The sequence below is a fragment of the Staurois parvus genome, unplaced genomic scaffold (genome assembly GCF_062004578.1).
Source record: "Staurois parvus isolate SC_StPar_1 unplaced genomic scaffold, SC_StPar_1.0 ptg000298l, whole genome shotgun sequence".
Classification (NCBI taxonomy): Eukaryota; Metazoa; Chordata; class Amphibia; order Anura; family Ranidae; genus Staurois; species Staurois parvus.
In genome coordinates, this window is record NW_028318094.1 from 584859 (window position 1) to 610513 (window position 25655).

Sequence of the window (25655 nt, forward strand, 5' to 3'; positions counted from 1 at the left end):
TATAGCACCGGGATCTTGGTGAAGAACAATTTTGTTCCCAGTACAGTGTAGAATGACTATGCAGCAGACGAGGAGCTAAATGATGGGGGCCAAATATAAGGGTCAAGGACTCTCCTTAGGGGTTATGTTAAGTGCTGGAGGTGGTAAACAGAATATGTCACTTTGCCCAGCCAGAGCAATCCTGGCCCACTCATTTTTATCTTTCCCATCACCACCCTCTTGCCCTGAGGGAGCCCTGTGTACATGACCTGCTTCCCTACCCTACATGTCAGTGTTTGAGCCTGGCAGTTGACCACTCATGTATGATCACTACATCATCAAAGAAAGGGTAAAAGGTTACATGTTCTCCCATCCCTGGAAAGTTGGATATTTCTTAGCACTCTCAAATGGAGCCGAGAGAGCAAGACAAGGTATCAGTGGGTATGGGTGTCCTCTAAGGAGAATCTGTTACTTTCCCTTCAGTGAGCAAAGTGAAAGATTCTCTTTATGTGTCAAGTAATAACTCAATTGGTAAATCTCTAAAATGTTCTACAGTGGGGCTGGCTTTAGGGGTTAGCTTAGCAGTGTAAGGGTTGGGAGGGAGTTAAAGCTGAACTCCTGGCATATTTAAAGAACACTAATTAATTTAGCTCTGTACATCATTCCATGTAATATTTTAAATGAAAGCATTGTAGGTACCTGCATTTGACCTGGGTTTGGCCTATTGCAATCCCTGTACAGTAGAGTTCAAACTGAGAAGGAAAAGCAGCACCGAGGAGCCAGTCAGTCATGCTGCAGTGCTTGTGTGCTAACAAGGTGCATGTTAACAGGTGAAGAGTGACAGAGGAGTGAGCTCAATAGTCTAATGCCTTTCATTCACTCTCCAATTACAGGATGAAGCCAGAGACAAGATCTAATTGTATTACTCAACTGCAGCATAGAAAATTCTTCAATACAGCCCTCCCAGAGGAGACTGTATAGAAGATCTATGGACTGGATGGACAGAAATACAAATCCTTTGCCAGGTAAAACAGCTCTAATATATCTTTTTTCTCTGTGTATTAGCTGTTTGCCAGGAGTTTAGCTTTGAGTATTAAGAGACAGGTTAGGGCAGGAATTCTCCACCTTGGGTTCCTCCAGAGGTGGATAGAGGTTCCTTGAGCTGTGGCTGGTTGACCTCCCATCTTATGGTTCCTCCATGGTTCCAAGTCCATTGCCAAATGGTAGAACCAGTGGTATGACACTATGAGCTCTCTGGCCACCACTGTAAGGATTTAATTCCTTATACTGACCCCCAATGTAAAGGGCATTCTTCCCAGATAAATTAATTTTTCCAGGGGTTCCCCAAGACCTAGAATTTATTTCAAGGGTTCCTCTAGGGTAAAGAGGTTGAGAAAGGCTGGGTTAGGGGATAGGTTGGGAGGGGGAAGGATATGGTAACGTGAAAGTAAACCTTGTTTTTCACCTACAGGTGAGCCTTTAATAAGGCTTATGTGTAGGTAATGTAAATATCTCCTAAATGTGCACCATTTAGGAGATATTTACTGTGGCAGTGCCATTGAAGTCACTGGCGCATGTGCACTGCACTCTCAATGGACAGCGTGCTGTGGGCGAAACTCCCGTGCGAATACACGGGAGTGACAGTATCGGCGGCTCCACCAAACGACCTCAGCCCACAAACCCGGAAGGAAGACCAAGTGAAGATGGAAGACTCGGGGAGCTGTAAGAGTTCTCCGCTGGAGGGCTTTGTTTTTAGGCAAGTCTTTCATAATGTGCTAGTATGCAATGCATACTAACATATCATGCTCTTTTCTTGCAGGGGGAAGTTTTTTCAGATTTTTTTTTTTTTGGCGGTTTACTACCACTTTAAAACTTACCTTTAAATATGTTAAAAATTTGTAAGCAGACAGGGTTTTTATTGCAACAGAGATCTATTATAGGAGCTCTCAGATGTCACACTGCTGGAGCGGAGGTGAGTAGAGTTCTCCTTGTAAACCCTTAATATACCCAGTAAAATGACTAGCCTCAGGTGATACACAGAGATTAAACTAATCTTCTTCATAAGTTGTACCTGCCTATCTGCAATCTTCTCTTTTAGACATCTGTTTGAATTGCTGAATTTATATTGCTATTCTGAGAGCTCAGCAAAAAAGGGGCGGAGAGCTGAGGTTACACTCTGCAGAGCTCAGTGAGGAGAGCTCTAAGTGCTGATTGGAGGGAAGAGATACACCCTCTTTCACACAACTCACAGGAACAGAGCTTTTTCAATTTTTTCAAGGCACTGTATACAATTATTATTTTCCTACAATGTTACAGTGCCTTAAGAAAGTATTCATACCCCTTGAAATTTTCCACATTTGTCATGTCATGTTACAACCCAAAACGTAAATCTATTTTATTGAGATTTTATGTGATAGACCAATACAAAGTGGCACATAATTGTGAAGTGGAAGGAAAATGATAAATATTTTTCAAACATGTTTACAAATAAATATCTGAAAACCGTGGTGTGCATTTGTATTCAGCCCCCTTTACTCTGATATCACTAACTAAAATCTAGTGGAACCAATTGCCTTCAGAAGTCATCTAATTAGTAAATAGAGTCCACCTGTGTGTAATTTACACTCAGTATAAATACAGCTGTTCTGTGCAAATGTTTGTTAGAGAACATTAGTGAACAAACAGTATCATGAAGGCCAAGGAACACACCAGACAGGTCAGGGATAAAATTGTGGCGACGTTTAAAGCAGGGTTAGGTTATAAAAAAGAAATCCCAATTGAAATGTCAATATCTTATCATTTATATGACCCTCTGTAGGGAAGAGAACCAGTTTCGTGACATTCTGACATTCATCTTTATCCTTTTCTTGTTGTACAATCAGAATTAAAATACATCCAAGTAAAATTTTAGAATTAGGTCTTAATATTCACCTTGCTCCTTCATTCTAGACTTTGGCATCTGTGCTCCCTTTGGTTTAGGTGGACGCAGAGGTGCATTGGGGATTTTCCATTGATACGCAGGCTGTGAACAGAGTAAGAGTTGGATTAGATTAATGTATGGAAGCCCTAGAATATAAGAAAGGCCAGCTGTGATAACTCACCGGAGGACCATTTGGCAAGTCTTGAACTTGGCTATGTTCTGGAGCAACAACTGGAGGTGGATAACAGATTTGCCAATCATCAAAGCCTTGGTAAATTAGGCCAGGGGGGCTGTATGGGTGTTGGTGATATTGGTATGGTGGGCATGCAGGTCCTGCTTGGGAATCTTGAGTGTATCTTTCACCTAAAGCCTGAAATTTGAACCAGAAGGTGGATGAAAGCAAAATGTTACTATATTTACAACCCTTATTAAAACTAATCTGCACAGTAAAAAGTCATAAGGACATTACAGGGCTGGTGAATTATTAAACATCTCATCTTGGTCTAAAAGAACTGCATATGTTTGTAGTGTGTTTTGCAGTTCCTGTATTAACTGTACACTAAAGCTGCCATGTCTCAGGAACCTCTGACTATTCAGAAATAGCCTATGTTCAGAAATTGTGCTGCCCCCACTGCCTCTTCGGAGATGTAGTTCCGGGGACATCAGCCCCTACCCTCCAGAACCTTAAAATCTAAGGTCATACAAACACATACTAGGCACAATTTGGAGTCAGTTAACTTACCACCATGTCTTTGGAATGGGGGAGGAAATCAGAGCACCCGGAAGAAACCCACACAAGCACAGGGAGAACGCACAAACAGCCATGTGGGTGCAGATGCGTGTCCCCAAACACACACACTGTTTGCATATGGGACAATTGCACCCACATGGTTGTCAAATTGGGACCAGCATCTGTGTCCATGCAAATACTATGTCTCAAAAGATATGAATGGAACCCCCTGCATGTGGATGCAAGGAACTCCTCTGCATCCTATGTGGGCAAAGACAGCCCCTTGCATGGGTGAATGAACAGGTATGCCAATGTGAATGAGACCTTGGAGAGGGAGGTTGGGGAGTATATATGGATAAAAACTGGACATACACTTTCAGCCCAGTTCTAAGCATGAAGGAGGTTATTGATATCCTATGCCTCCTGACAATCAGAAGGTGTAATTTTGGCATTCTCTGCAACACGAATAATTGATTACTATTCATGATACTTTTTTTTACTTGCACTGACATCCAACTTTTCAGGACTGTGCCCCCTTCTTCAAGGTCCAAGTAGTACTGTACTGTACTGTACTGCTTTGACCTTGAAGAGGGAGCAAACACCTAAAGCTTGTCTTGAAAAGTTGGATGTCAGTGCAAATACAAAAGTATCATAGACAGTACTCAGTTGTTCTTGTTGCAAGTGCAACTAATATGGCTACAATCACATCAAACATGATGGAAGAAAGGCATTCTCTGCAATACCAAGGCCCCGTACACACGATGAGAATATCGGACGAATGATCATCTGTTTTTTTTGCATGCTAATGTCCTGTCGAAAGTGAAGAGGTTACTAAAGTTACCAAAATTCTTGTACGACAGAATCAAAATTAGAAAGCGACGTAATGTATTGGATTAAATCTGTGTTGTATTTTCGGATGAAAACTGTACTGATTAACCACTTGACCTCCGGAAGATTTACCCCCCTTTCTGACCAGGCCATTTTTTTGCGATACGGTACTGGGCTATTTTAATTTACAATTGTGTGGTCGTGTAATTCTGTACATAAATGAAATGTATCTAATTTTACACATATAGAGCTTTCTTTTGGTGGTATTTGATCCCCTTTGGGTTTTTCATTTTATGTAACATAAACAAAAAAAGACCGAAAATGTTGAAAAAGAAAACACAATATTTTTTACTTTCTGCTATAAAACACATCCAATAAAAAAATCGAATTGCTTCATAAATTTAGGCCACTCTGCGATTAGGTATTCTGCTAAATATTTTTGGTAAAAAAAAATCCCAATAACCATATATAGATTGGTTTGCGCAAAAGTTATACAGTCTACAAACTATAGTATAAATACTGGGATTTTTATTTTATTTTTTATACTAGTAATGGTGGCAAACAGCGATTTATAGCAGGAGCGCAATTTTGTGGGGGACAATTGGGCACTGACACTAACTGCCACTTTGTTGAACCAGTGACACTAATATATTGATCAGTGCTAAAAATATGCACTGACATTGTAATAATCACACTGGCTGGGAAGAAGTTAAACATTTAGGGTGATCAAAGGGTTAACTGTGTGCCCAGCTATGTGTAATGTTTACTGCGTGTGCTGTTTTCACTAGATAATGTGCTGGATTCTCTTTCCCTGCTCTGCAGGGATAGAGAATCCAGCACATTGCCGCTGACAGATCACAGTTCTGACTTGTTTACACAGGCAGAGCTATGTTCTGTCAGTCTGCTAGTTGATTGGTGGGTGCCGGTGCTCAACCATTGGCCAGCACCTGCTGACTGGCTTTTGCTGTGACCAATCACAAAAGTAACGGTGCGCAAGCACATCAACAACCATGAAGTACAGAATTACATTTATATACGTGATTTTGCACAGCGCGGCCGCCATGTAGCAGTATATCTGCTATAAGGCCGTCGGTAAATGGTTAAATGAAAATCGTACGATGTGGTATTTTACGAGACAAATTTTCGTGATTGTCCCTTCAAATAATTTTGGAAGTGTACTAACAATCAGATTATCATACAATCATTTTGAATGCGGTATTTTTTGTGCGATTTTCTGATTGTGTGTACTAAGCTTAAAGCGGAGTTCCACTCACTCTGTAAAAAAATAGTCAGCATCTACAAAAACTGTAGCTGCTGACTTTTAAAAAACAGCCACTTACCTGTGCCCCCGCCGCAGCCCGTTTCACAGGCTGTCCTGTATGTCAAGCGCTGGCATTTTCAGTGTGGGCACCCGGCTGTGACTGCTTGTGGCTTCACAGCCGGGTGCCCACTGCACATGCGCAAGTAGCGCTGCGCTTCCTGAATGGCCCCGTCGTCTTCTGGGACCTGTCACGTGTCCCACAAGACTTCAGGGAGGGAGGGGAGGAGGACAACTTCTGCTTCCGATCGCCTAGGTGCCAATCCTTAATGCGGAACTTCTCCTTTTGGGTGGAACTCTGCTTTAAGATGAAATCAGCAGCATGGAGTAGGCAAGTCCACTTCCTTTACACCAGAATATAATAGATAATGGCTTTACACATTTTACTTACTTTACAGATCCAGTAGGCAATGTAGATTATAAAGTAAGCATATACTGTAGTTTTTCTATGTAAGAATTTTTATTGAGCATCTATCTTATTAAAGCTCTATTTTGCCTTTTACAAAAGATATATTGGGGAAGAGTGCAAACAATGGGTAAATCAAACACGGATTTAATGTGATTTTGTTACATATGAATTCAATTTTCATTTTGATTTTAAAAGCACTTCACTTCCTATGGAAGCACGAAAAATATATTTTCCATTTAAGCTTCTGACAAACACTCTGAGGCACAGCCTTTACTTAACTAAAGCTGAAAGGCAATTAATCTCTATTCATCATAAGTATAATTGCAGCTGAGCTCTGTACAGTTTCATTAATGCAGCCAAGATGACGCAGAGGCAATGACTCACTGACTCCGCTCTCTGTGTCAATAAATCTTTGTGCAGGGGAGTGTGACCCCTTACTGTGCTGCTAAGACTACTAAATGAATCCGATTATAAATGTAAAGGAGAAAGAAGGGATCAGGACATTTTTAAAATAAGCTGCCTTATAGAAAAGAGGCATAAAGGAGTACAGGGGTCATTCAAGCAATGGGGTTAAAAGTATCTATTGAGGAAACAAAAATGACATGTTTGCAACACGTGCATTTCCCCAATTTGCATCATTGCTAATATAGAAAAATTCCAGTTCATCTGATGGATATACAGAGTGAGCCTAAATTCCTGTTTAGGCTGACAACACAGTGGCTTTAGCTTAACTGAATACCCAACCACCGTTGTCAGCCTTGCCTGCTGGGCTACTGAACGCCTAACTCCTGCCCCTGTCTGTCCCATTACCCATGCATACATTTCTTGACTCCCAAGAGCCTGCCCACACACTGTAGAGATGTAATGCAGTTCTGGGGAGTCTCTATGTTAATAGGAACTGTGTTCCCAGTAGTATCATCTGCAAGCCTGAAGATGATTTCTCAGGAAGTAATAAAAGCTGTTTTTCCGTTTAAGAACAAAAAAAAATATATAATGCTAAGGCAAACTCCACAAGGGCAGAGAAACGTTTAGTAGAAAATGTGAGTAATGCTTGGACTTAAAAGCCAAATTGGAGCTGCAGATGGTCCTGTTGAGACCCAATGCTTCACAAAAGTCAAATGAAAAATCATAGGAGCTTGGTGGAAAATTGCTGACCAAACATTGACTGCATCCAATGCAATCACTGTTCAAGTCTTCAGACAGCAGCGGGTATCAGCTGTCAAAATGCAATAGCTGGCAGGGGAAATTCCTCCATCCATGTGAATGGGGAGTTCATTGATCTGTCTAGTTTGACCTGCATGCTACAATCCCAACAGTGCCAATTCTGCTCACTGGCCAAGTCATAAGCTATGGTGTGATGGGTCTTAACAGATTATTTTGGTATTTTACAGCCCTTGATTTCTAGCTTTAGATGGAAAGTGTTTTAAAATGGAGTGTGATGAGAAGAATTGTTTTTTTTAATATTGTACATTTTTATTAAGGGCCAGTGCCCTTTTTTTTAGAACATAGTTACAACAGCAACACTTTTAGATGTAAACGTTGTAATGAAAAAAACCATCATCAGTATAAAAGAAAATAAAATCAGGAGAAATATGAACATAAATCGACAGCATGGTAATCTGCACACTATAAAAGCATAAATCAACATAAACCTGCATATCATTAGGTTACATTATTTGTCAAAGGCATGTTACCTGGAAAAGTGTCTAGACTATATAAAGGGGGTGGGGGAAGAGGGGGAGAGGAAGGAAGTCTACCAAAGGGAGAATGATCCCATAGCTCCCAAATAGAGCAAAAGTGACCTGAGTGTTCACCCACTAGAGCTGTAAGATATTCCATTTCCCTGATTTCAGAGATCGCTCTTAAGAGATGATTTAGCATGGGAACATCAACTGATTTTTAAAATCGTGGTATCACCCTTCTAGCGGCTGTCAAAATATGCATTCCCAACCTCTTAGATTGCTTAGGGATACCCCTAAAGGGTAGCCCCAAAAGATAGTGTAGCGGGTCTAAGGATTAGGGTAACATTGAGTACTTGTTCCAATACCTTTCTAACTATAGCCCAATAACCTGCAATCTGTGGACAAAACCAAAAGATGTGTGCCAAGGTACCTACTCCTCCCATGCACCTCCAGCACTTGTCAGACAGATTTGGGTTGATTGCATGAAGCACTACAGGGGTCTTGTACCAATGCATCAATATTTTATATACTTCTCAATATGAAGGTGCAGCACTAAAAACTAAATATGCAGCATAAATCTCATCATTATTATAAAGAAATGAGAAGATGCAGTTTTAAAAAATGTGCAGCATGAATAAATCGATAACATATACTCAGTATGTAGGTATAGATAATCAGCAATATCAGATCAATCAAGAAAATAAACAAATAAATGTGCATAAATGATGTCACCAATAGGTGAGTAAAGTGCAAAAAAAGTCCCAGATGTAAACACGCACTTCTGGTGAGTGCGCATTTCATTTACATTGAACATCTGCCACTGGGACTAACTCTCCACGCATGCTTATCGGGATCATACAGGATCCTCACGTGGGCAATACATCTGGGACTTTTTTTGCACTTTACTCACCTATTTACTCACCTACCTACCTTCATATTGAGATTTGCATTGGAAGGTTGGTTGCCTTTTTAGGTGTTTCAGCGGCTATTTTTCTTTCAGATAGCGCTCGCATATTTACTTTTTACAGAATATTTTATATACAACACAACGAGAGGTCTTAGCAACAGAATCCCATATCCCCTGCCAACATTTTAAAGAAATTGAGCATTGGAGTTCATCCTCCCATCTCTTCATATAACGGTGAGGCCTCTCAACAAGAGAATCTTTATTGAGAAGTAGCTTATATAAAGAGGTGATAAGATGTTGTTGGGAGCGGCCTTTAGAGAAGAACTTTTAAAAATGAAAAGGTGTCCTAACAGTTCTACCCAATCAGAGCTCCAATTTAATTGTCATAAATACTGATGTCCCAGTAACGTCACTTATTTCTTTGAAACTTACAAGCTTCAGATTGAATCAACCACCAGCTTCTTATGAGGCTCAGAGGTAGTAGCGGCTGCTCTTTACCAAGGTCCTCAGATGCCCTCATCTGCTATAGCCTTTACTAAGGAGTCTCTCTCTCTCTCTGTCGAATTACCCATTTATGCCTCCACAGAAAGCCCATGTTGTTAGCACTGGGACTTCAATTACATCATTGTAAAGAAGTAAAGAAAGTACACTAATTCAGGGAACACTGGCTCCAGTACAGCTGCTCATTGCCAATGACCCCAGTGGGTACCAAGGTAACAACTCAAAGCAGAAGAATACAACAGCAGGGAAAAATCAAAGGTTGAGAGTCCAGAATGCTTTATTAGTTCTGTAGTGGACCCTGGGATTCCGTCTACTAGGGACTGGCCATTCCTGTACACTCTTTTTAGGTGGTCACCCATTTTGGTTCTTTCCCATCTGCTTGCAGTTTGCTCTTTACTTTGTGTATATAAGTTTCTGATCTGAGGAAGGAGACTTGTCCTCTAAATGTGTGCAATTTTTGTGTATTTTTAAGAATTATTCTCTTTGGGTATGGTAGGCTTTCATTACTTTATGCTTTTCAGCGTATACAGATGCTGGCTTTTATTACAAAATCTTCATGCATCAAAATATCTGCACAAATACTCCTGTGCTAGTAGCGCAAGCAAACATACAAGAGCTTGGCTCTCTAGCAGAGACATTCTGAGTGAGCTTATGCTTCAAAATCCACCAAAATGTCTGTTTTCACTCCAGCTTAGCACACATTCACCTTTAAGAGGCAACACAACACACAACTAGCTATGAGGATTACTGGGATGCAGTTCACATTAGTTAGAGTTTAGGGTACATCCTAGCAAATATTAACGGAGTCACAGGAAGGTTTGGTTCAATCCTACAATAATAAAAATATATTAGGTCATTTCACAGATGTTTCAGAGGGCACAAACACGCCAGATCAGCAGATTATTGGGTTCACAGTTCCAAGTCAGTAAGATGAGGTGAATATTTATTAACTGCTGGCCCCTGCCCTTAAGTAATGATTCCAGAAGATACAAACATCACATTTTGGAGGAAATACCAGATGATATAGCATTTAAAGGAGAAGTATGGGAACTAAAAAAACAAACATACATACTCATCTCTACGCTGCAGCTTTGACGTGATGCTGCACCTATCCCATGTCAGCTCTAAGGCAGATTAGAGTGACTACATGACCGCTTAGCTCTTGGTCTGCTCCAAGCAGAGAGCAGTGATTGTCAGTCACAGCTCTCCGCTCTGCCCCTACAGCGCACACTGGAGCACCTTGCTGGAGAGGGGGCAGGAGCAGATGACTCTGGTTCTCAGCTATGCATTGAGAGCTGGAATCAGCTGTTAATCAGGCAGTTGGGTGAATCCCGAGAATATTATTGGGCTGGAGCAGCTCTGTGATGTCAGCTGACAGCGGGCTATAGCTCCCTATAAGCTGGCTCTGGGTCCCAGAAAAGCAAAAGTAAGGGCATTTCTGTCACCCAAAGGAAAAGTATGGCCAAAGAAACTTTGGTCATACTTTTCTTTTAATGTTGTACAACTATGAACAAAATATGTAGTCTTGCACTTCGCATGGACATATAGAAGAGAAAATGAGTACCTTAAACACAACTTTATTATGTACCATTAAAAATCTTTCACACAACATTAAACATTACTCTCCACATAGGAATTCACAACATGCAAAGATTCTGAATACAATGCACAACTCGACAAGTTTCAGGTAGACTAGAATTCATTGCATGTGCATGTTGCCCATAGAGGTGCAAATGAGTAGACCAAGGTGAGGCCATTGCCTCTCCAGTGGGAAATTTAGGTACATTAAGTAAACAGCAAATTGAACTTGTATACACAATCTTAAAATAGAAGGACCAACTTCCCAATGGGGAACCATCCAGACCCAACGTAAGTAAGTTACCATAAAGACAGCTTGGAAGTATAAGCACATATATATATTCCAAAGAGGGGGCTCTTGTTCACATTAATCCAGCCTGTGCTGCCTTCCATATTTTAAGGTGAGAGCATTCCATTTAATCAGTGAATTCCATCTAATCAGTGATTTTATTAAGAAATAGTGCAGAATTTAAAGCCCAAATACAGGTTTTACATGTAAACTGAGCCTAAAGTGTTACATCCACTATATCTGGTCTCCCACAGTACACATAACATATAAGTGCAATTATTTTAGTAAATATAGACTGCTAAATACCTTTTCTCATTAACAGCTAGAGCAGTCTTGTGGCTTCTATCAGTATCCAGCCCAGCACTAGCTAAAGCTTGTAGGAAGAGTTTTCTTTCTGCTCTAGGAGGATGGAAATCCCCTGACCTCTGTCTGATTGGCCCTGTGCTGATCACCTGCACTCTCCCAAGAAAAAAAAAACAATTTAGCAATATACACCAAACTGAGCGTGTGTATGCCTGCGGTTCAGTCTGGAGATAAGTGGTGGTCGCTTGAAAAAGGGGAGGAACAGAGAAGAAAGGATCAAACAGCCTTTTTACACAATACAGAGGATTAACCCCTTAGGTTCCACAGTGAGTATGAGAAGCATGCTTTACTACATATACAGACTGATTTTACTGTTGTGGGTTTAGTAACACTTTAATTTAAACTGAGCATTTTGATGCAGAATTCAAATGTCTATATATATGCGGTTTTATATGTGAATGACTTTATCTCATACATAGCTATGTATATTGATCTTTTGTAGGTACTAGTGTATCAAAAGTGTAGTCAGTTTCCCTGCCAAACACCATCTGAGACTTGCATTGAGGGAGTGGAACAGTAAAGCACAGTCAATGTGCTGTTCTATTTAGCAGTAAGCCTGTATTTGTAATATACAAATATGGCTGCCACCAATATCCCAGCAAGTGCTTTCTGTCTATGTAACAGTGAAAACAGTCTACCTGTTGCCTTGTCAGGTCACGTGAGCAATCTCTCTTCTGTCGCGAATCCTCTGGACAAGAGCGCAACTGAAAAGAAAGGCATACAAGATGTTTTACATAATCTTTATTAGTAATGTGAACCATTTTTCTTCTGCCCCCAATAACAAACATTTTAAAAGTATACTAGCAAAAGGGTGCCTATTCAATAACAGGAAAAGGTGGGAATATAATAAATAGACTTTGTGGCTGAATATGCAGAAGAGGAGTGTGGAGGGTATGACAGTGGGCTATATACGCAGGAGAGACAATGGGACAGTAATGAGAGACTTTATTTCTGCATAAGTGGGAATGGGGCTGCTGAACTGGGCATCACCCTTAGAGCTGAAACTCAAGGTTGTGTGCCTGGGCTCAGTGTGCAATGTCTTAGGGGACAGCATGGGCAGTGTTCAATATGTAATTTGTGGGGTGGGAGTGTGTGACTGCAGACACCTCCAGAGAAGAAACTGAAACGAATGTGCTGAAGGAGGGAAAACCCAATGTATGTGTGCTGGAGGAGGGACAGAGGGAAAAACCAATGTCTGTGTGCTGGAGGAGGGACACAGGGAAAAACAAATGTGTGTATGCTGGAGGAGGGATACAAAGAAAGACCAATGTCTGGGTCCTGGAGGAGGGATACAGGGAAAGACCAATGTCTGTGTCCTGGAGGAGGGATACAGGGAAAGACCAATGTCTGTGTGCTGGAGGAGGGATACAGGGAAAGACCAATGTGTCTGTGTGCTGGAGAAGGGATACAGGGAAAGACCAATGTGTCTGTGTGCTGGAGGAGGGATACAGGGAAAGACCAATGTGTCTGTGTGCTGGAGGAGGGATACAGGGAAAGACCAATGTGTGTATGCTGGAGGAGGGATACAGGGAAAGACCAATGTGTCTGTGTGCTGGAGGAGGGATACAGGGAAAGACCAATGTGTGTATGCTGGAGGAGGGATACAGGGAAAGACCAATGTGTGTATGCTGGAGGAGGGATACAGGGAAAGACCAATGTGTGTATGCTGGAGGAGGGATACAGGGAAAGACCAATGTGTCTGTGTACTGGAGGAGGGATACAGGGAAAGACCAATATGTGTGTCGGAAGAGGATTACAAGGAAAAGGCAATGTATGTGTGCTGAAGGAAGGATACAAGGGAAAGGCCAATGTGTGTATGCTGGAGGTGGGATAAAGGGGAAAGATGAAAATGTGTGTGCTGAAGGAGGGATACAGGGAAAGACCAATGTGTGTATGCTGGAGGAGGGAAACAGGGAAAGACCAATGTGTGTATGCTGGAGGAGGGAGACAGGGAAAGACCAATGTGTGTATGCTGGAGGAGGGAGACAGGGAAAGACCAATGTGTGTATGCTTGAGGAGGGATACAGGGATAGACTAATGTGTGTATGCTGGAGGAGGGATACAGGGAAAGACCAATGTGTGTGTGCTGAAGGTGGGATAAAAGGGAAAGACCAATGTGTGTGTGTGCTGGAGGTGGGATACTGGGGAAAACCAATTTGTGTGTGCTGGAGGAGGGATACAGGGGAAAACCAATCTGTGTGTGATAAAGGAGAGATACAGGGGAAAGACCAATGTTTGTGTGCTAGAGAATGGATACAAGGGAAAGACCAATGTGTATGTGCTAGCAGATGGATGCGGGGAAATACTGGGTGCTGGGGGAGAGATACAGGAGAAACAATCTGGGTGCTGGAGGTGTGATGTGACTGGGGAAGGAACAGAAGAGCCTGATTTGCACAGTGGCCAATTGGAAGTAGAATTTAGAAATCATATATTATATAGGATGTGTGGGGAAAAAAAACAAAAACATATTCAGTACATCTCTACAGTAAATGCACATTTGCTCAGGTGAAAATGTCAGAAATTCAGTGAACTCCTCGCCTTCTATATTGCGCTGACAAAGCTGCCTCTGCTGCACTGAAATCCCAAGCATTGTTATCAGTCTTACCTATGTTATCACGTGTGTAACTACAGAATGCCTCCCTCTAACTTTGCAGGATGAAGACATGGAAGGTGTTCTGTAGTACAGCACAGTAGAACTAGGGAGGGCTAACGATTCTGTTTTGGTTGTCAGTACAAGCAAGGCAGTGTGATCAACTCAAACAGAAAAATTAGAAGCTCACTGGATCACTGGTAGATCTACAAGTATTGTTCTGTAGGGACAGTTGACAAGGGAGTTTTATGAGAGACAAGCAACTAACTGATTAGTTTAGAAGGACTAACCCTTTAAGTGGTAACAATGCTTTAGGCGAGCATAAGAAAACCTGTATTTGGCATGTACTGTAGCCATATAGATCACCTGGGATTTTGCCTGAGCCAATTGTGATTGAAGCTGTTCCAGCTGTCGCTTCAGCTCCTCTTTTTCTTCATTCATACGTTCCCGGTCGCTGCGCTCCCTCTTGAAATCTTCTTCAAAGATGGTCACCTTGATACAAAACATGAATGTAAGAACCAAAAGATACTTATAGGATTTATTGCCTTTATGTTGCTATTGCAGGGTAGAAGATGAAAGGCAGAAACATAAGTCACATAACCAGCTTTCCTCCATTCACGGGGCTATCTCTGCAGAGTTAGGCAGATAAATCTCCTTTGGGCTCTGCAGACTCCACACTGTGACCTTGTATGAATGGGTTGAGTATTATGGAGAATGTGTAGTGGTATTAGCTCCCTGTAGAAACGGACACCAAAGAGTGCTCTCAACAATTCCAAATTAGCAAACATTACAATGTTAGTTTTTCTTAAAAAGTGAGAATTCAAAAGCACAATAACTCATAGCAACTTGTTTATACAATTTACCTTGATTTGGTGCAGTTCTTTAGAGAATATCTCACAAACAGTTACATCCTTCTCAAAATACAAGTGCATGAGTCAACTGACCCACTAAGTACAATTCACTCTTTGGCTTCCGATGGAAACTACAAGTGGCCTATTTTGTGAGCATGGACCACTATTGCGACCATCAGCAAATGCACCCTGAGAAATGCAATGAAACCATCACTGGAGTGTATGTAGACAGCAAATGTCTGCACTGAGATTGCAGGAGACGAGCAGCACTGAGATGCAGCAAAGAATGAAAAAAGGTAAAAACAAGTATTCAAAAAATGGCAAGTGTTTAATCAGTGCTTTAGCAAATTTAATTTGAGTTATGGTTTGAGCCTACTTTAAGTTAGTATCTACCCTGCCATTTGCAAACAATGTCTCATTCATTCATTCGATAAATTATATCAAGCTGCGTAAGTATAAAACAATATTTTTATATTTAATTTATTGTGGATATTATTTATGACTCTCAATGTTATCTGCAAGTATCAGATTCCACAATCCTCTTAGACCTTTTAGATTATTAACTTTCACAATGAGCACACACATCTCTTGAACTATGAGTGCTTTCAATATCCCATGGAGTGCGTGTCATGTGTTATGGTATATTGAAGGGGACGCGTGGAGCAGGTAGAAGGTAGAAGGTGATGGGGTTTATCTTCTAGGCTGTACATTCCCAGTTGTTGAGGATGTAAAGTGGTGTAATTCAGGCATGCTTTGTTAACTAAGTTACTAAGTAGATTGGCTAGGTCATTTCCCAGTAACTCCAGAACTGGAAATATCACTAACAGCTAATCCTTTGTGTAATAAAGGGATATAGGTCATGCCAAGTTAGTTATATCATATAACAACATCTTTCCATCTTTGCCAAGGTGACTGTGTGCTTTTTACGCAATCCAGCATCGCATTTGGAAGAAAACGCCTTAAAATTAACTATTGTTGAGGACACTCTGAGGACAAGTGTATATGAGATACTGACTTGAGAGGAGGTATACCAGTAATGTACCTTTTTCTCTCTGAACCTGTGACAAAATTACCCTATCAGGTGGCCTGGGATCGGGACCTTGAAAGAGAAACAGAAGTGGAGGACTGGTCTAGATGGTATTCAATGGTGCACAAGGGGATCCTCAGTACCACTTTGGTCAAGGCGAACTACAAGGTCCTGTCTTGCTGGTGCCAGTGAGACTCCCTAAAATGTACCCTGATGCTTCTCCTTTGTGTTTCAGAGGATGCAGACAGGAGCGGACTATGTACCATATTTGGTGGACCTGCTCGGAAATCAACCTCTTCTGGATCAGAGCGTATACTCCGATTTATTCTGTGACCTCTGTTAAACCTACCAAAATACCAAACAGCGCTCCTCAATGACTTGGCGGATGACATCCCTAAGCATACCCAATCTCTTATCTTCAACATACTACTAGCCACAAAAATGTTCATTGCGAAAGCTTGGAAATCTCCTGTGGTGGACATTGCTACAACTAAATCATAAACTGTCCGGTATAATGTTACATGAAAAATTAGCTAGCATTCTCTGTGACAGACAAGCTAAATTTGATAAAACTTGGAAACTCTGGATTACATATTTATAATCACCCATCTGGCGGAGTGGCCTATCAGGGGAGTTGGACGTCAAGTTGGGCGAAGCAACTTTTCTTACTCAGACCTGTTCTTTTCTCTTATTTGGAATTTACTTGTAGTTCTCTTTTCTCCATTCTTTTTTTCTTTCTCCTTCGAATTGTCTCCCTTTTTTGCCTTGAGCCTTATATGCCTGAACAATGAGGGATGTTGACCTTATATGCCTTAAAGTATAACTAAAGGCTAAACATTGTTTTTAGTTTTGAACAGAGTGGAGATAGATTAGAACACCTGTCAGTTTTTATTGCTGTCTGTGCCCCTGTGAGAGAGAGTCACTCTTTATTCTGTTTACCATTATTACCGAAAGTGAAAGTATAAGAAACCACACATTTTGGGTTGCCCCCAGAAAAGTAATAGGGGGGAAATCATCCAATGTGAACACTAGTTCTGGAGACCTGGGAGTCCCCAAGGAGTTCCCTTTAATTTGCAGGGATTTCCTCTCACTTCCTGTTTTGGCTAACAGGAAGTGAAGGTAAATCTCCCCATTGGGACACATATAGCAAAAAATAAACTGACAGGGGTTTTAATCCTCCCTTACTCTAACCAAAATTACAAAAAAAAATGTTTTGCCTATAACTCTACTTTAAGACCAATGTTGATTTCCTGTGAAACTGTGTCTACTGTTTCTTGCTATTGGCAATTTGCTGACAAAGTTTTGTTATTTTGTTATACTGGACACTTGTTGGTCTAGATATTTATTTGTATTTTTAAGATGTCCTTCAATTTAATCCCATTAAACATACCTGCCTGGATCTTAGATCTGCTTGGAGTTCAGCTTTAAAGACACATTATTACACAGCTTCACTAGGAAGCTCTGACATCAAAGATGTATTTCTTTTTCTACTCTTGTCATTGGTTCCCATTAAACAGACAGGCTGGATTACCAGTACCACACATTTATCTTAGAAAATGGCCACATAATTCAAGTGCCAGAAACAAATAGCAAGCCTGACTAAAGGCTTAACAATCAAAGTACTTGGAGTAAACACATCAGTCAATATCAAAACAGAGCACACACATATGAAACTTCCTTGGCCAGGCTGACCATTTCGGTCTGCATTTATAGACGCTGGAAAATTACTGGACTTGAAGATCACCAGATGTGACTCTGTAAAGCTGAACTCTGATCTAATCTATAATTATAAGTACCTGTTGCTTGAGAAGGTCATTCTGGGTTAGGAGTTCTTGTCGTTGCAGAAACAAAGTGTCCTCTCCAGAGGCAGAGAATGAGGGCGAATGAGGGCCCAAGTCGCGAAGTTTTAGAGCTTCCTCAAGGGCCTACAAACAACATAAAAAAAGTCAGATCATTCACCAGCTTTTGTTGAAATAGTTAATCTGGGTTTTACAATGAGCAGAGTAAAATACAATAAAAAACTGTACAAAATACAATAACCCCACAAAGAACTAGTTGAAAATAATCTTTCATTAATTGCAGTAAATTGATGTCAGTTGTTGCGGGTGACTGCTCTATGCCCTGTTTTACGGACTAAGCCCAATCATGATATTTAGACATGTTTATAAATTATTTATATATTATGTGCAAATATTAAAAAGTGGATTTTTCAAGCTTTGAATAGCTTGGGTCAGTGGTTGCACAGCTGTCAAGTTTTTACTGTTGTTAGGTCCCTGTTGAAAAGATTGTGTGAAAAAAAATAGTGAATGGGCTGCCTCAACACAGTGTATGGTAACACATGAAATGCTGCACTCCATCGAGTGTGCAATAACACAGCAAGTTACATAGTTAGTCTGGCTGAAAAAAGACAAAAGTCCATCCAGTTCAACCATTAAAAAAAAAAAAAAGAAAAAGTTATAATCCTACACCCACAGTTGATCCAGAGGAAGGCAAAAAAAACCCCAGTAGGGGCGTGTCCAAGATGGCGACCGGAGCGGCCGCATAATCCGGAGCTCCGGCGCCGATTTTCGGAATCCGCTGCCATCCGTGCAGCAGCGGATCACAGTGGAGCAGAGGAGGGCCCTGGTGTCATTCCGGATACCTGGGAGGTGGAATCCGGGCGACATTTCCGCCCCTCCTGGCGGCGGACATCCGCGGCCTAGTGCGGCCGCGCGGGCCGGGGCTCCGGCGTCTTCCATCCACACCCGCTGCCATCCGGGCTGTGGGGGATCATCCGAGGACGTCTGCAGCGTCCTCTGTATCACAGAGGCTGGGAGAGGGACGCCGCTGTGTATTGCTGCTCCCCGCGGCGGCGGCGACGGTTGCGGCCTACACCTTCTGCCAGAGGCCTCCTTTCACCTGGACACTTTACTAAGATTTGGGACACAGGGATTTTGCTCTCTATTTTTTACATTGTCAGGTTGTGTATTTCTGTGGTTGTTGCTGTGCTATTTTTGCAATACTGAATATTTTGTATGCCTTGCATTGATAACTGTACGGGTTAAGGTATAACAAGGGTCATTGGACCCTCCTAATTGCGCCCATTAATTCATGGTTGTACTACTCTTTGACACGTTACCCCACCCTGCCTCCTGACATGGCCGGAGGTGTCGCCGCCCGATTGCGGGGTGGCAGCTCTGTTTTCCATGTTCTAAGGAGACAGCGTTTGGGCCCATGTGGCCCCTTAATGTTTGAACTTTTTGTTTTATCAGGTATGACGACTTTTCTGCCTGATCCACGTTCTTCAGTTACCCTTTCAAATATAGAAGATGTTAAAGCTTCTTCTCCATTGTGTTTTGCTTTTTCTTTTCTTAAAACTTTAGTGCATGTGGATGGTATTATGTCTGTCTGTGGACGTCACGACCCCTATGTTGGGGTCTGGAGGTCCCCTAGGCTGGTTCTGCCACCTGTATGTCTGTCTGATGCAGACTTGCGGGTTTCTATGTCTAGTCAAATAACTTTAGGGGATATCCTTGTAATGTGTACTTTTATGGTGATAGTGGCAGGCTCTGTTTATTATGGTAATGCAATGTATTTCACATAATGTCCAGGGTTTCAATTCGCCAAATAAGCACAAAACAGCCTTTCTTCAATATAAAAGATTAGGAGCAAAAATCATCTTATTACAAGAAACACATTTTGCAGCCGCAAAACACCCGACCTTTTTTCATAGATCCTATAGGCAGGGGTATTATACCCTACATTCCTCCAAGAGTAGGGGAGTGGCCATTTTTCTACATAACTCATTTCCTTTTGAGGTTCAACAAGTGTATCGTGATCCGGACAGTAGGTTTATTATTCTTAAGGGCACCCTTTCAGGTCGAGAACTTACAATTGCTAATGTCTATGCACCAAATTCGGTACAGGCTACCTTTTTTTCTAAATTTTTTGGTGCTCTGGATAAATTTTTGTCCCCCCATCTATTGGTGGGTGGTGATTTTAATCTGGTGGCAAATCCTCTTTTGGATCGTAGCTCCGCCTCGCACACTTCCCAAGCTTTCCCAACATCCCTTACTAAGAAACTAGATACCCTCCAGTTGGTGGATGCTTGGAGGGCGCACAACACGGGAGCCAGGGATTACACATTTTATTCCCACCCACATGACTCTTATGCTAGACTAGACTATATCTTTTGTACCCCTATTTTGCTAGCTAATTCTAGGATAGCTAGTATTCATTTGAGCACCTGGTCGGATCACAGTATTATGGCCTTATCTATCACGTTTGTGGGATTGGCACCTACTCCCTTTTCATGGAGACTTAATGATTCTATGCTAACTGATACTGACTCTCGGCAGGAGGTGGTTACGTCTCTTAAGGAATACTTTCAATCTAATTCAACCCCTGATATTTCCCCAGCCACACTCTGGGTAGCCCACAAGGCGGTCCTGCGGGGCCGACTTATCTCTATGGCTTCGGCCAGAAATAAAAAACGTTGGCAGCAGATACTACTTTTAACCCGAGAATTAGAAGCACACTATAGAAGCCATGTAGCTGATCCATCTCTACTTAATAAACAGCTGTTGTCCCAAAAACGCTTGGAACTGAATGCCCTACTTTCCCAAAAAACTGAAAAGGCCCTCCGCTGGTCGAAGGCCTCGTTCCTATTACATAGCAACTCAGCATCTACCATGTTTGCTAGGAAATTGAACCATTCTTTGCGCCCCCCACATGTGTATAAATTGCGTACTAATTCAGGTGCTATCTCATCATTACCTCAGGAAGTTTTGGGTATTTTTGAAAATTTTTATTCTAAACTACTGGCTTCTCCACAGTCGGATTCTGTTTCTCTATCAGATTCATGGCTAGATTCTATACCCCTTCCTGTTCTCACACCTTCTCAGATTGCCTCTCTTAATGCCCCCTGTACTTTAGAGGAAATAACATGTGCAATAGGAACGCTGAAACGCTCTACTGCACCGGGTCCTGATGGATTTACTGCTGGCTATTATAAACATTTTGCCTCTACATTGGCTCCATACTTGATAACACTATTTAATGATGTTTTACAGGGGGGTAAATTCCCCGAGGAGATGTTGTTAGCTAACATGTCTCTAATACCCAAGCCACAGAAAGACCACTGTTTGCCGCAAAACTATAGACCAATCTCAGTAATGAATAACGATCTGAAGATATTTAGCCGCATTTTGGCGAACAGGTTGGCTCCTATTATCTCCTCTTTGGTATCTCCAGACCAGTCGGGTTTTATTCCCGACAGATTTATTACTGATAACATTCGTCTCACTCTAAACGTTATCCAAGATGCCAATTTACATTCCAAAGAGGTTCTGTTGATGAGTTTAGACATAAACAAGGCCTTTGACAGTGTCCTTTGGCCCTACTTGTTCTCTTTGCTACAGAAAATGGGCTTCAGTGATGGGTTTTTGGCAGGCATACATGCCCTATACGACTCTCCTAAAACAAGAATAAGGCTTCCTGGCTGTAACTCTGACTTTTTTACATTGGGTAGAGGTACCCGTCAGGGTTGTCCTCTTTCGCCCCTTTTGTTTGCGCTGGTGTTGGAACCTTTGGCATTGGCGATCAAATCACATTCGGATATTTCTGGCTATTCGTTATTAGTTTCACACTTTAAGCTGAGCATGTATGCTGATGATGTTATGCTTTTTATTACTAACCCGTTGACTTCTTTGCCCAATTTGTGTGTCGTATTGAATGATTTTGCTAAAGTGTCAGGCCTCACTGTTAATTTTACCAAATCGGTAATTATGCCTGTTAATGTTCCTGACTCCCTAAGTGCATCTCTCCGTAGTTCTTTTCCATTTCGCTGGGTCAAGGACAGGATATCCTATTTGGGGATTAATCTTGCTCCCAGATACTCTGATGTGTTTATGGCTAATTATCCACCATGTGTGTCACATCTCTCTACTCTACTGAAGATTTGGCATGGTTATCATATCTCCTTTCTGGGTAGAGTCACGGCGGTTAAAATGAATATCTTGCCCAAACTGCTTTATCTTTTTAGAGCACTTCCAGTTCCGGTTTCAAAAACGTTTTTGGATCATTTTCAGCGGATTATTAACAATTTTATTTGGGGAAATAAGCATCCACGTTTTGCCTCATCCATTTTATATCGCTCACAACGGATGGGAGGTCTTGGTCTTCCCAACTTTTGGCTATATTACCTCTCGGCTCGTTTTGCGCAATTATCACAATGGGCTACTATTAACTCTCAAATCCCATGGATTAAGTTTGAGTCTCAGTCGATACGTCCTTTTTATTTACCGGGAATTTTGTGGTCTAAAATCTCCCCCCGATCGCTTACTTTTCATAACTCTATAGTGACCCACTCACTGACACTTTGGTCCAAATACAAGGCTAAGCTGAGTTTAGTCTCTCATATTCCCCCAGGTGTTTCATTTTTTGGTGATCCTACTTTTGTTGTAGCCTTCTCTTCCCCTCACATGTTTCGTTGGTGGTATGATCGATCCTTTATCAGATTGTCTGATTTCCAAAGAGGAGGATCTTATATTACCTTCGATATGCTGCGCGTGCTATTTGATGTTCCTCTTCGTGAGTACCTTCGTTATAGACAGATTAGGCACTTTTTTAATGCGCACTTTGGCCTTACCCCGTCTTCTCCGATCTCTTTTTTTGAGCGTGTCAGCCGTGACTCTCCTAGAGGTAGGGGTCTTATTTCAGATCTTTATCACCAATTTTTGATCTGTCTTTTTCATGCTCCTCCTATGTACAGGCAGAGGTGGGAGGAGGATTGTGGTATCACTTTTTCGGATGAGGATTGGGACTCCATGGTGGATAATATATGCAAGAGCTCTAGATCTCTTTCGGTTCGTGAGACGGCCCTTAAAGTTTTAACCAGATGGTATTATACTCCGTCCAGACTACATACAATGTTCCCACAAACATCCCCTTTATGTTTCCGGGGCTGTGGCCGCACAGGTACTTTGGTCCATATGTTTTGGGATTGCCCAAACATATCTTTGATCTGGCGTAAGATATCTGAGGTGGCTACCTCACTATCGGGCAACCCGATACAGTTGTCTATACAGACCTGTTTATTGGGGGTTCATATCCCAGGGGTCTCTGATGCCACTCGGAGATTGCTACATACATTATGTATTGCCACTTTGTGGTCCATTGCCCTGCATTGGCGGTCTAATGCTGTACCCTTGGACTCTGTTTTACACAGAATTGACGCTGTAATGCTTATGGAACGTATTCATTATACACTACTGGATAAGATGCACTTATACGATAAAAAATGGGAGTCATGGAAGGATTGTAGACATTTATTGCATGATTGACAACATCCCCGGTAAAGAATGGCTGACATATATTGTTGATAGCTGTATCACTCAATCTGTTTTATCATTTATGTATCTCATGCACTCATAACTTTCTTTCTTCCTCTATCTTCTTTTTTATGTTAATATACTTTTATGTATTGTACGGTTCAAATGTGCCATATTTTTGTTGACAATATCACTTTCATACTGTGCTGTTGTTTTACTGTCTACTTATGTACAATAAAATTGTTTGTAAACAAAAAAAAAAACCCCAGTAAAGCATTATCCAATTTGCTCCTGCTGGGAAAAAAATTCCTTCCTTGTCCCCCAAGAGGCAATCGGATGTTCCCTGGATCAACTTTGCCTATAAATGTTAGTATCCAGTTATATTCTGTGTATCTAAGAAAGAATCCAGGCCTTTTTTGAAGCAATCCACTGAGCTGGCCAGAACCAACTCTTGAGGGAGTCTATTCCACATTTTCACAGCTCTCACTGTGAAGAAACCTTTCCGTGTTTGGAGATTAAATTTATTTTCCTCCAGACGTAAAGAGTGCCCCCTTGTCCTCTGTGATGACCTCAGGGTGAATAACTCTACACCGAGTTCACTATATGAACCACTGATGTATTTATACATGTTGATCATATCCCCCCTTAATCTTCTCTTCTCAAGAGTGAATAAATTCAGTTCCTCAAATCTTTCCTCATAGCTGAGCTCCTCCATGCCTCTTATCAGTTTGGTTGCCCTTCTCTGTACTTTCTCCAGTTCCCCAATGTTCTTTTTGTGAATTGGTGCCCAAAACTGAACTGCATATTCCAGATGAGGTATTACTAATGATTTGTACCGGGGTAATATGATATCTCTCTCTCTGGAGTCTTTACCTCTTTTAATACAAGAGCGTACAAGTACATCGGACCAGTCTGAATCAGCCATTAGTGTCTATGGTGAGCTTACCTTATTCAGTCGGCTGATCTCCCGTTCCTGGTACTCTCGCTGCTTGCTGGTGGAGCTCAGCTGGTCATGGAGAAACTTATTCTTTTGCTTCAGATCTCTTGCGTCAGACTCCAGTTTCTGGATTTGTGACTGCGGAGATAGAGAAAACAGTACGTTAGATTTGTTGCATAAAAGAAAAAATAATACTATTATCAGAATGTGGACCAGACATCAGATCCCAACTTTCTTCTGGTTCAGGAAGTGATTTGAGCTCTGTGTTGTTAAAGTCTTTCACTATATGTAGGTGCTATATAAAGGACTAGCATAAATAAATGAATTGTGGTTTTGATTCAGGAACTGCCATGTAGTCAGTCCACACACCACAAGCCTCCTCTGAATTACTTTCTCTTTGGATGGAATTAGTAGAATAGACATAGGGGTTGCTTGTAAAATCCCTGGTAATATAGAAGCCTATCCACTCACAATGCTAAGATCCAATCATTAGATACGGATATTAGGTGATGTATACCAAACACAAAAGTCACTGCAAATGTACCTTTTACAGTGAAGGAAATAAGTATTTGATCCCCTGCTGATTTTGAATGTTTGCCCACTCACAAAGAAATGATCAGTCTAAAAATCGAATTGTAGGTGTGTTGTAACACTGAGAGACACAATAGCAACAAAAAAATCAAAAGAAATGTATGTCTAACAAATTATGCACTGATTTGCATGTTCATGAGGGAAATAAGTATTTGATCCCCTATCATTCAGCATGATTTCTGGCTTCCAGGTGTCTTTCATACAGGTAACAAGCTGAGAATAGAAGCAGCCTCTTAAAGGGAGTGTTGCTAATCTAATTTTGTTACCTGTATAAAAGACACCTGTCCACAGGAGCAATCAAACAATCAGATTCCAAACTCTCCACCATGGCAAAGACCAAAGAGCTGTCCAAGGATTTCAGGGACAAGATTGTAGACCTACACAGGGCTGGACTGGGCTACCAAACTATCGCCAAGCAGCTTGGTGAGAAGGTGACAACAGTTGGTGCAATTATTCGCAAATGGAAGAAACACAAAACAACTGTCAGTCTCCCTAGGTCTGGTGCACCATGCAAGATCTCACCTTGCGTGCGTGTTCCCCCATGAACATGCAAATCAGTGCATAATTTGTTAGACATGCATTTCTTTTGAATTGTTGTTGCTATTCTTTCTCTCAGTGTTACAATACACCTACCATTCGATTTTTAGACTGGTCATTTATTTGTGAGTGGGCAAACATTCAAAATCAGCAGGGGATCAAATAATTATTTTGTTCACTGTAGGCACACGGTGAAGGAGTCTCACGTCTACTGGAGACACAACTCCATAACAGACTTCTACATTACACAAATAAATAGAGGAAGCATTTAATTAATTTTCCATTCAGAATTAGCTGTACCTCCCTCT

General features: G+C 41.4%; 1 protein-coding gene and 1 long non-coding RNA gene across 2 annotated transcripts in view; one reads left to right on the top strand and one right to left on the bottom strand.

Moving 5' to 3' along the window:
• The window catches only part of TNIP1 (TNFAIP3 interacting protein 1), a 116928-nt gene that overhangs the window by 3127 nt on the left and 88146 nt on the right, over positions 1–25655 (bottom strand). The window contains exons 12-17 of the mRNA XM_089682787.1: positions 24229–24357; positions 17769–17897; positions 14461–14586; positions 12143–12208; positions 3081–3269; positions 2911–3001 (exon numbers count right to left, since the gene is read on the bottom strand). Coding sequence (XP_089538913.1) covers positions 2911–3001; positions 3081–3269; positions 12143–12208; positions 14461–14586; positions 17769–17897; positions 24229–24357 — 730 coding nt within the window. The remainder of the gene's footprint in view (positions 1–2910; positions 3002–3080; positions 3270–12142; positions 12209–14460; positions 14587–17768; positions 17898–24228; positions 24358–25655) is intronic.
• LOC149457990 (uncharacterized) lies at positions 876–18189 on the top strand. The gene is made up of 2 exons (XR_016313527.1): positions 876–1004; positions 16208–18189. It is a non-coding gene; the product is annotated as an uncharacterized LOC149457990 (long non-coding RNA).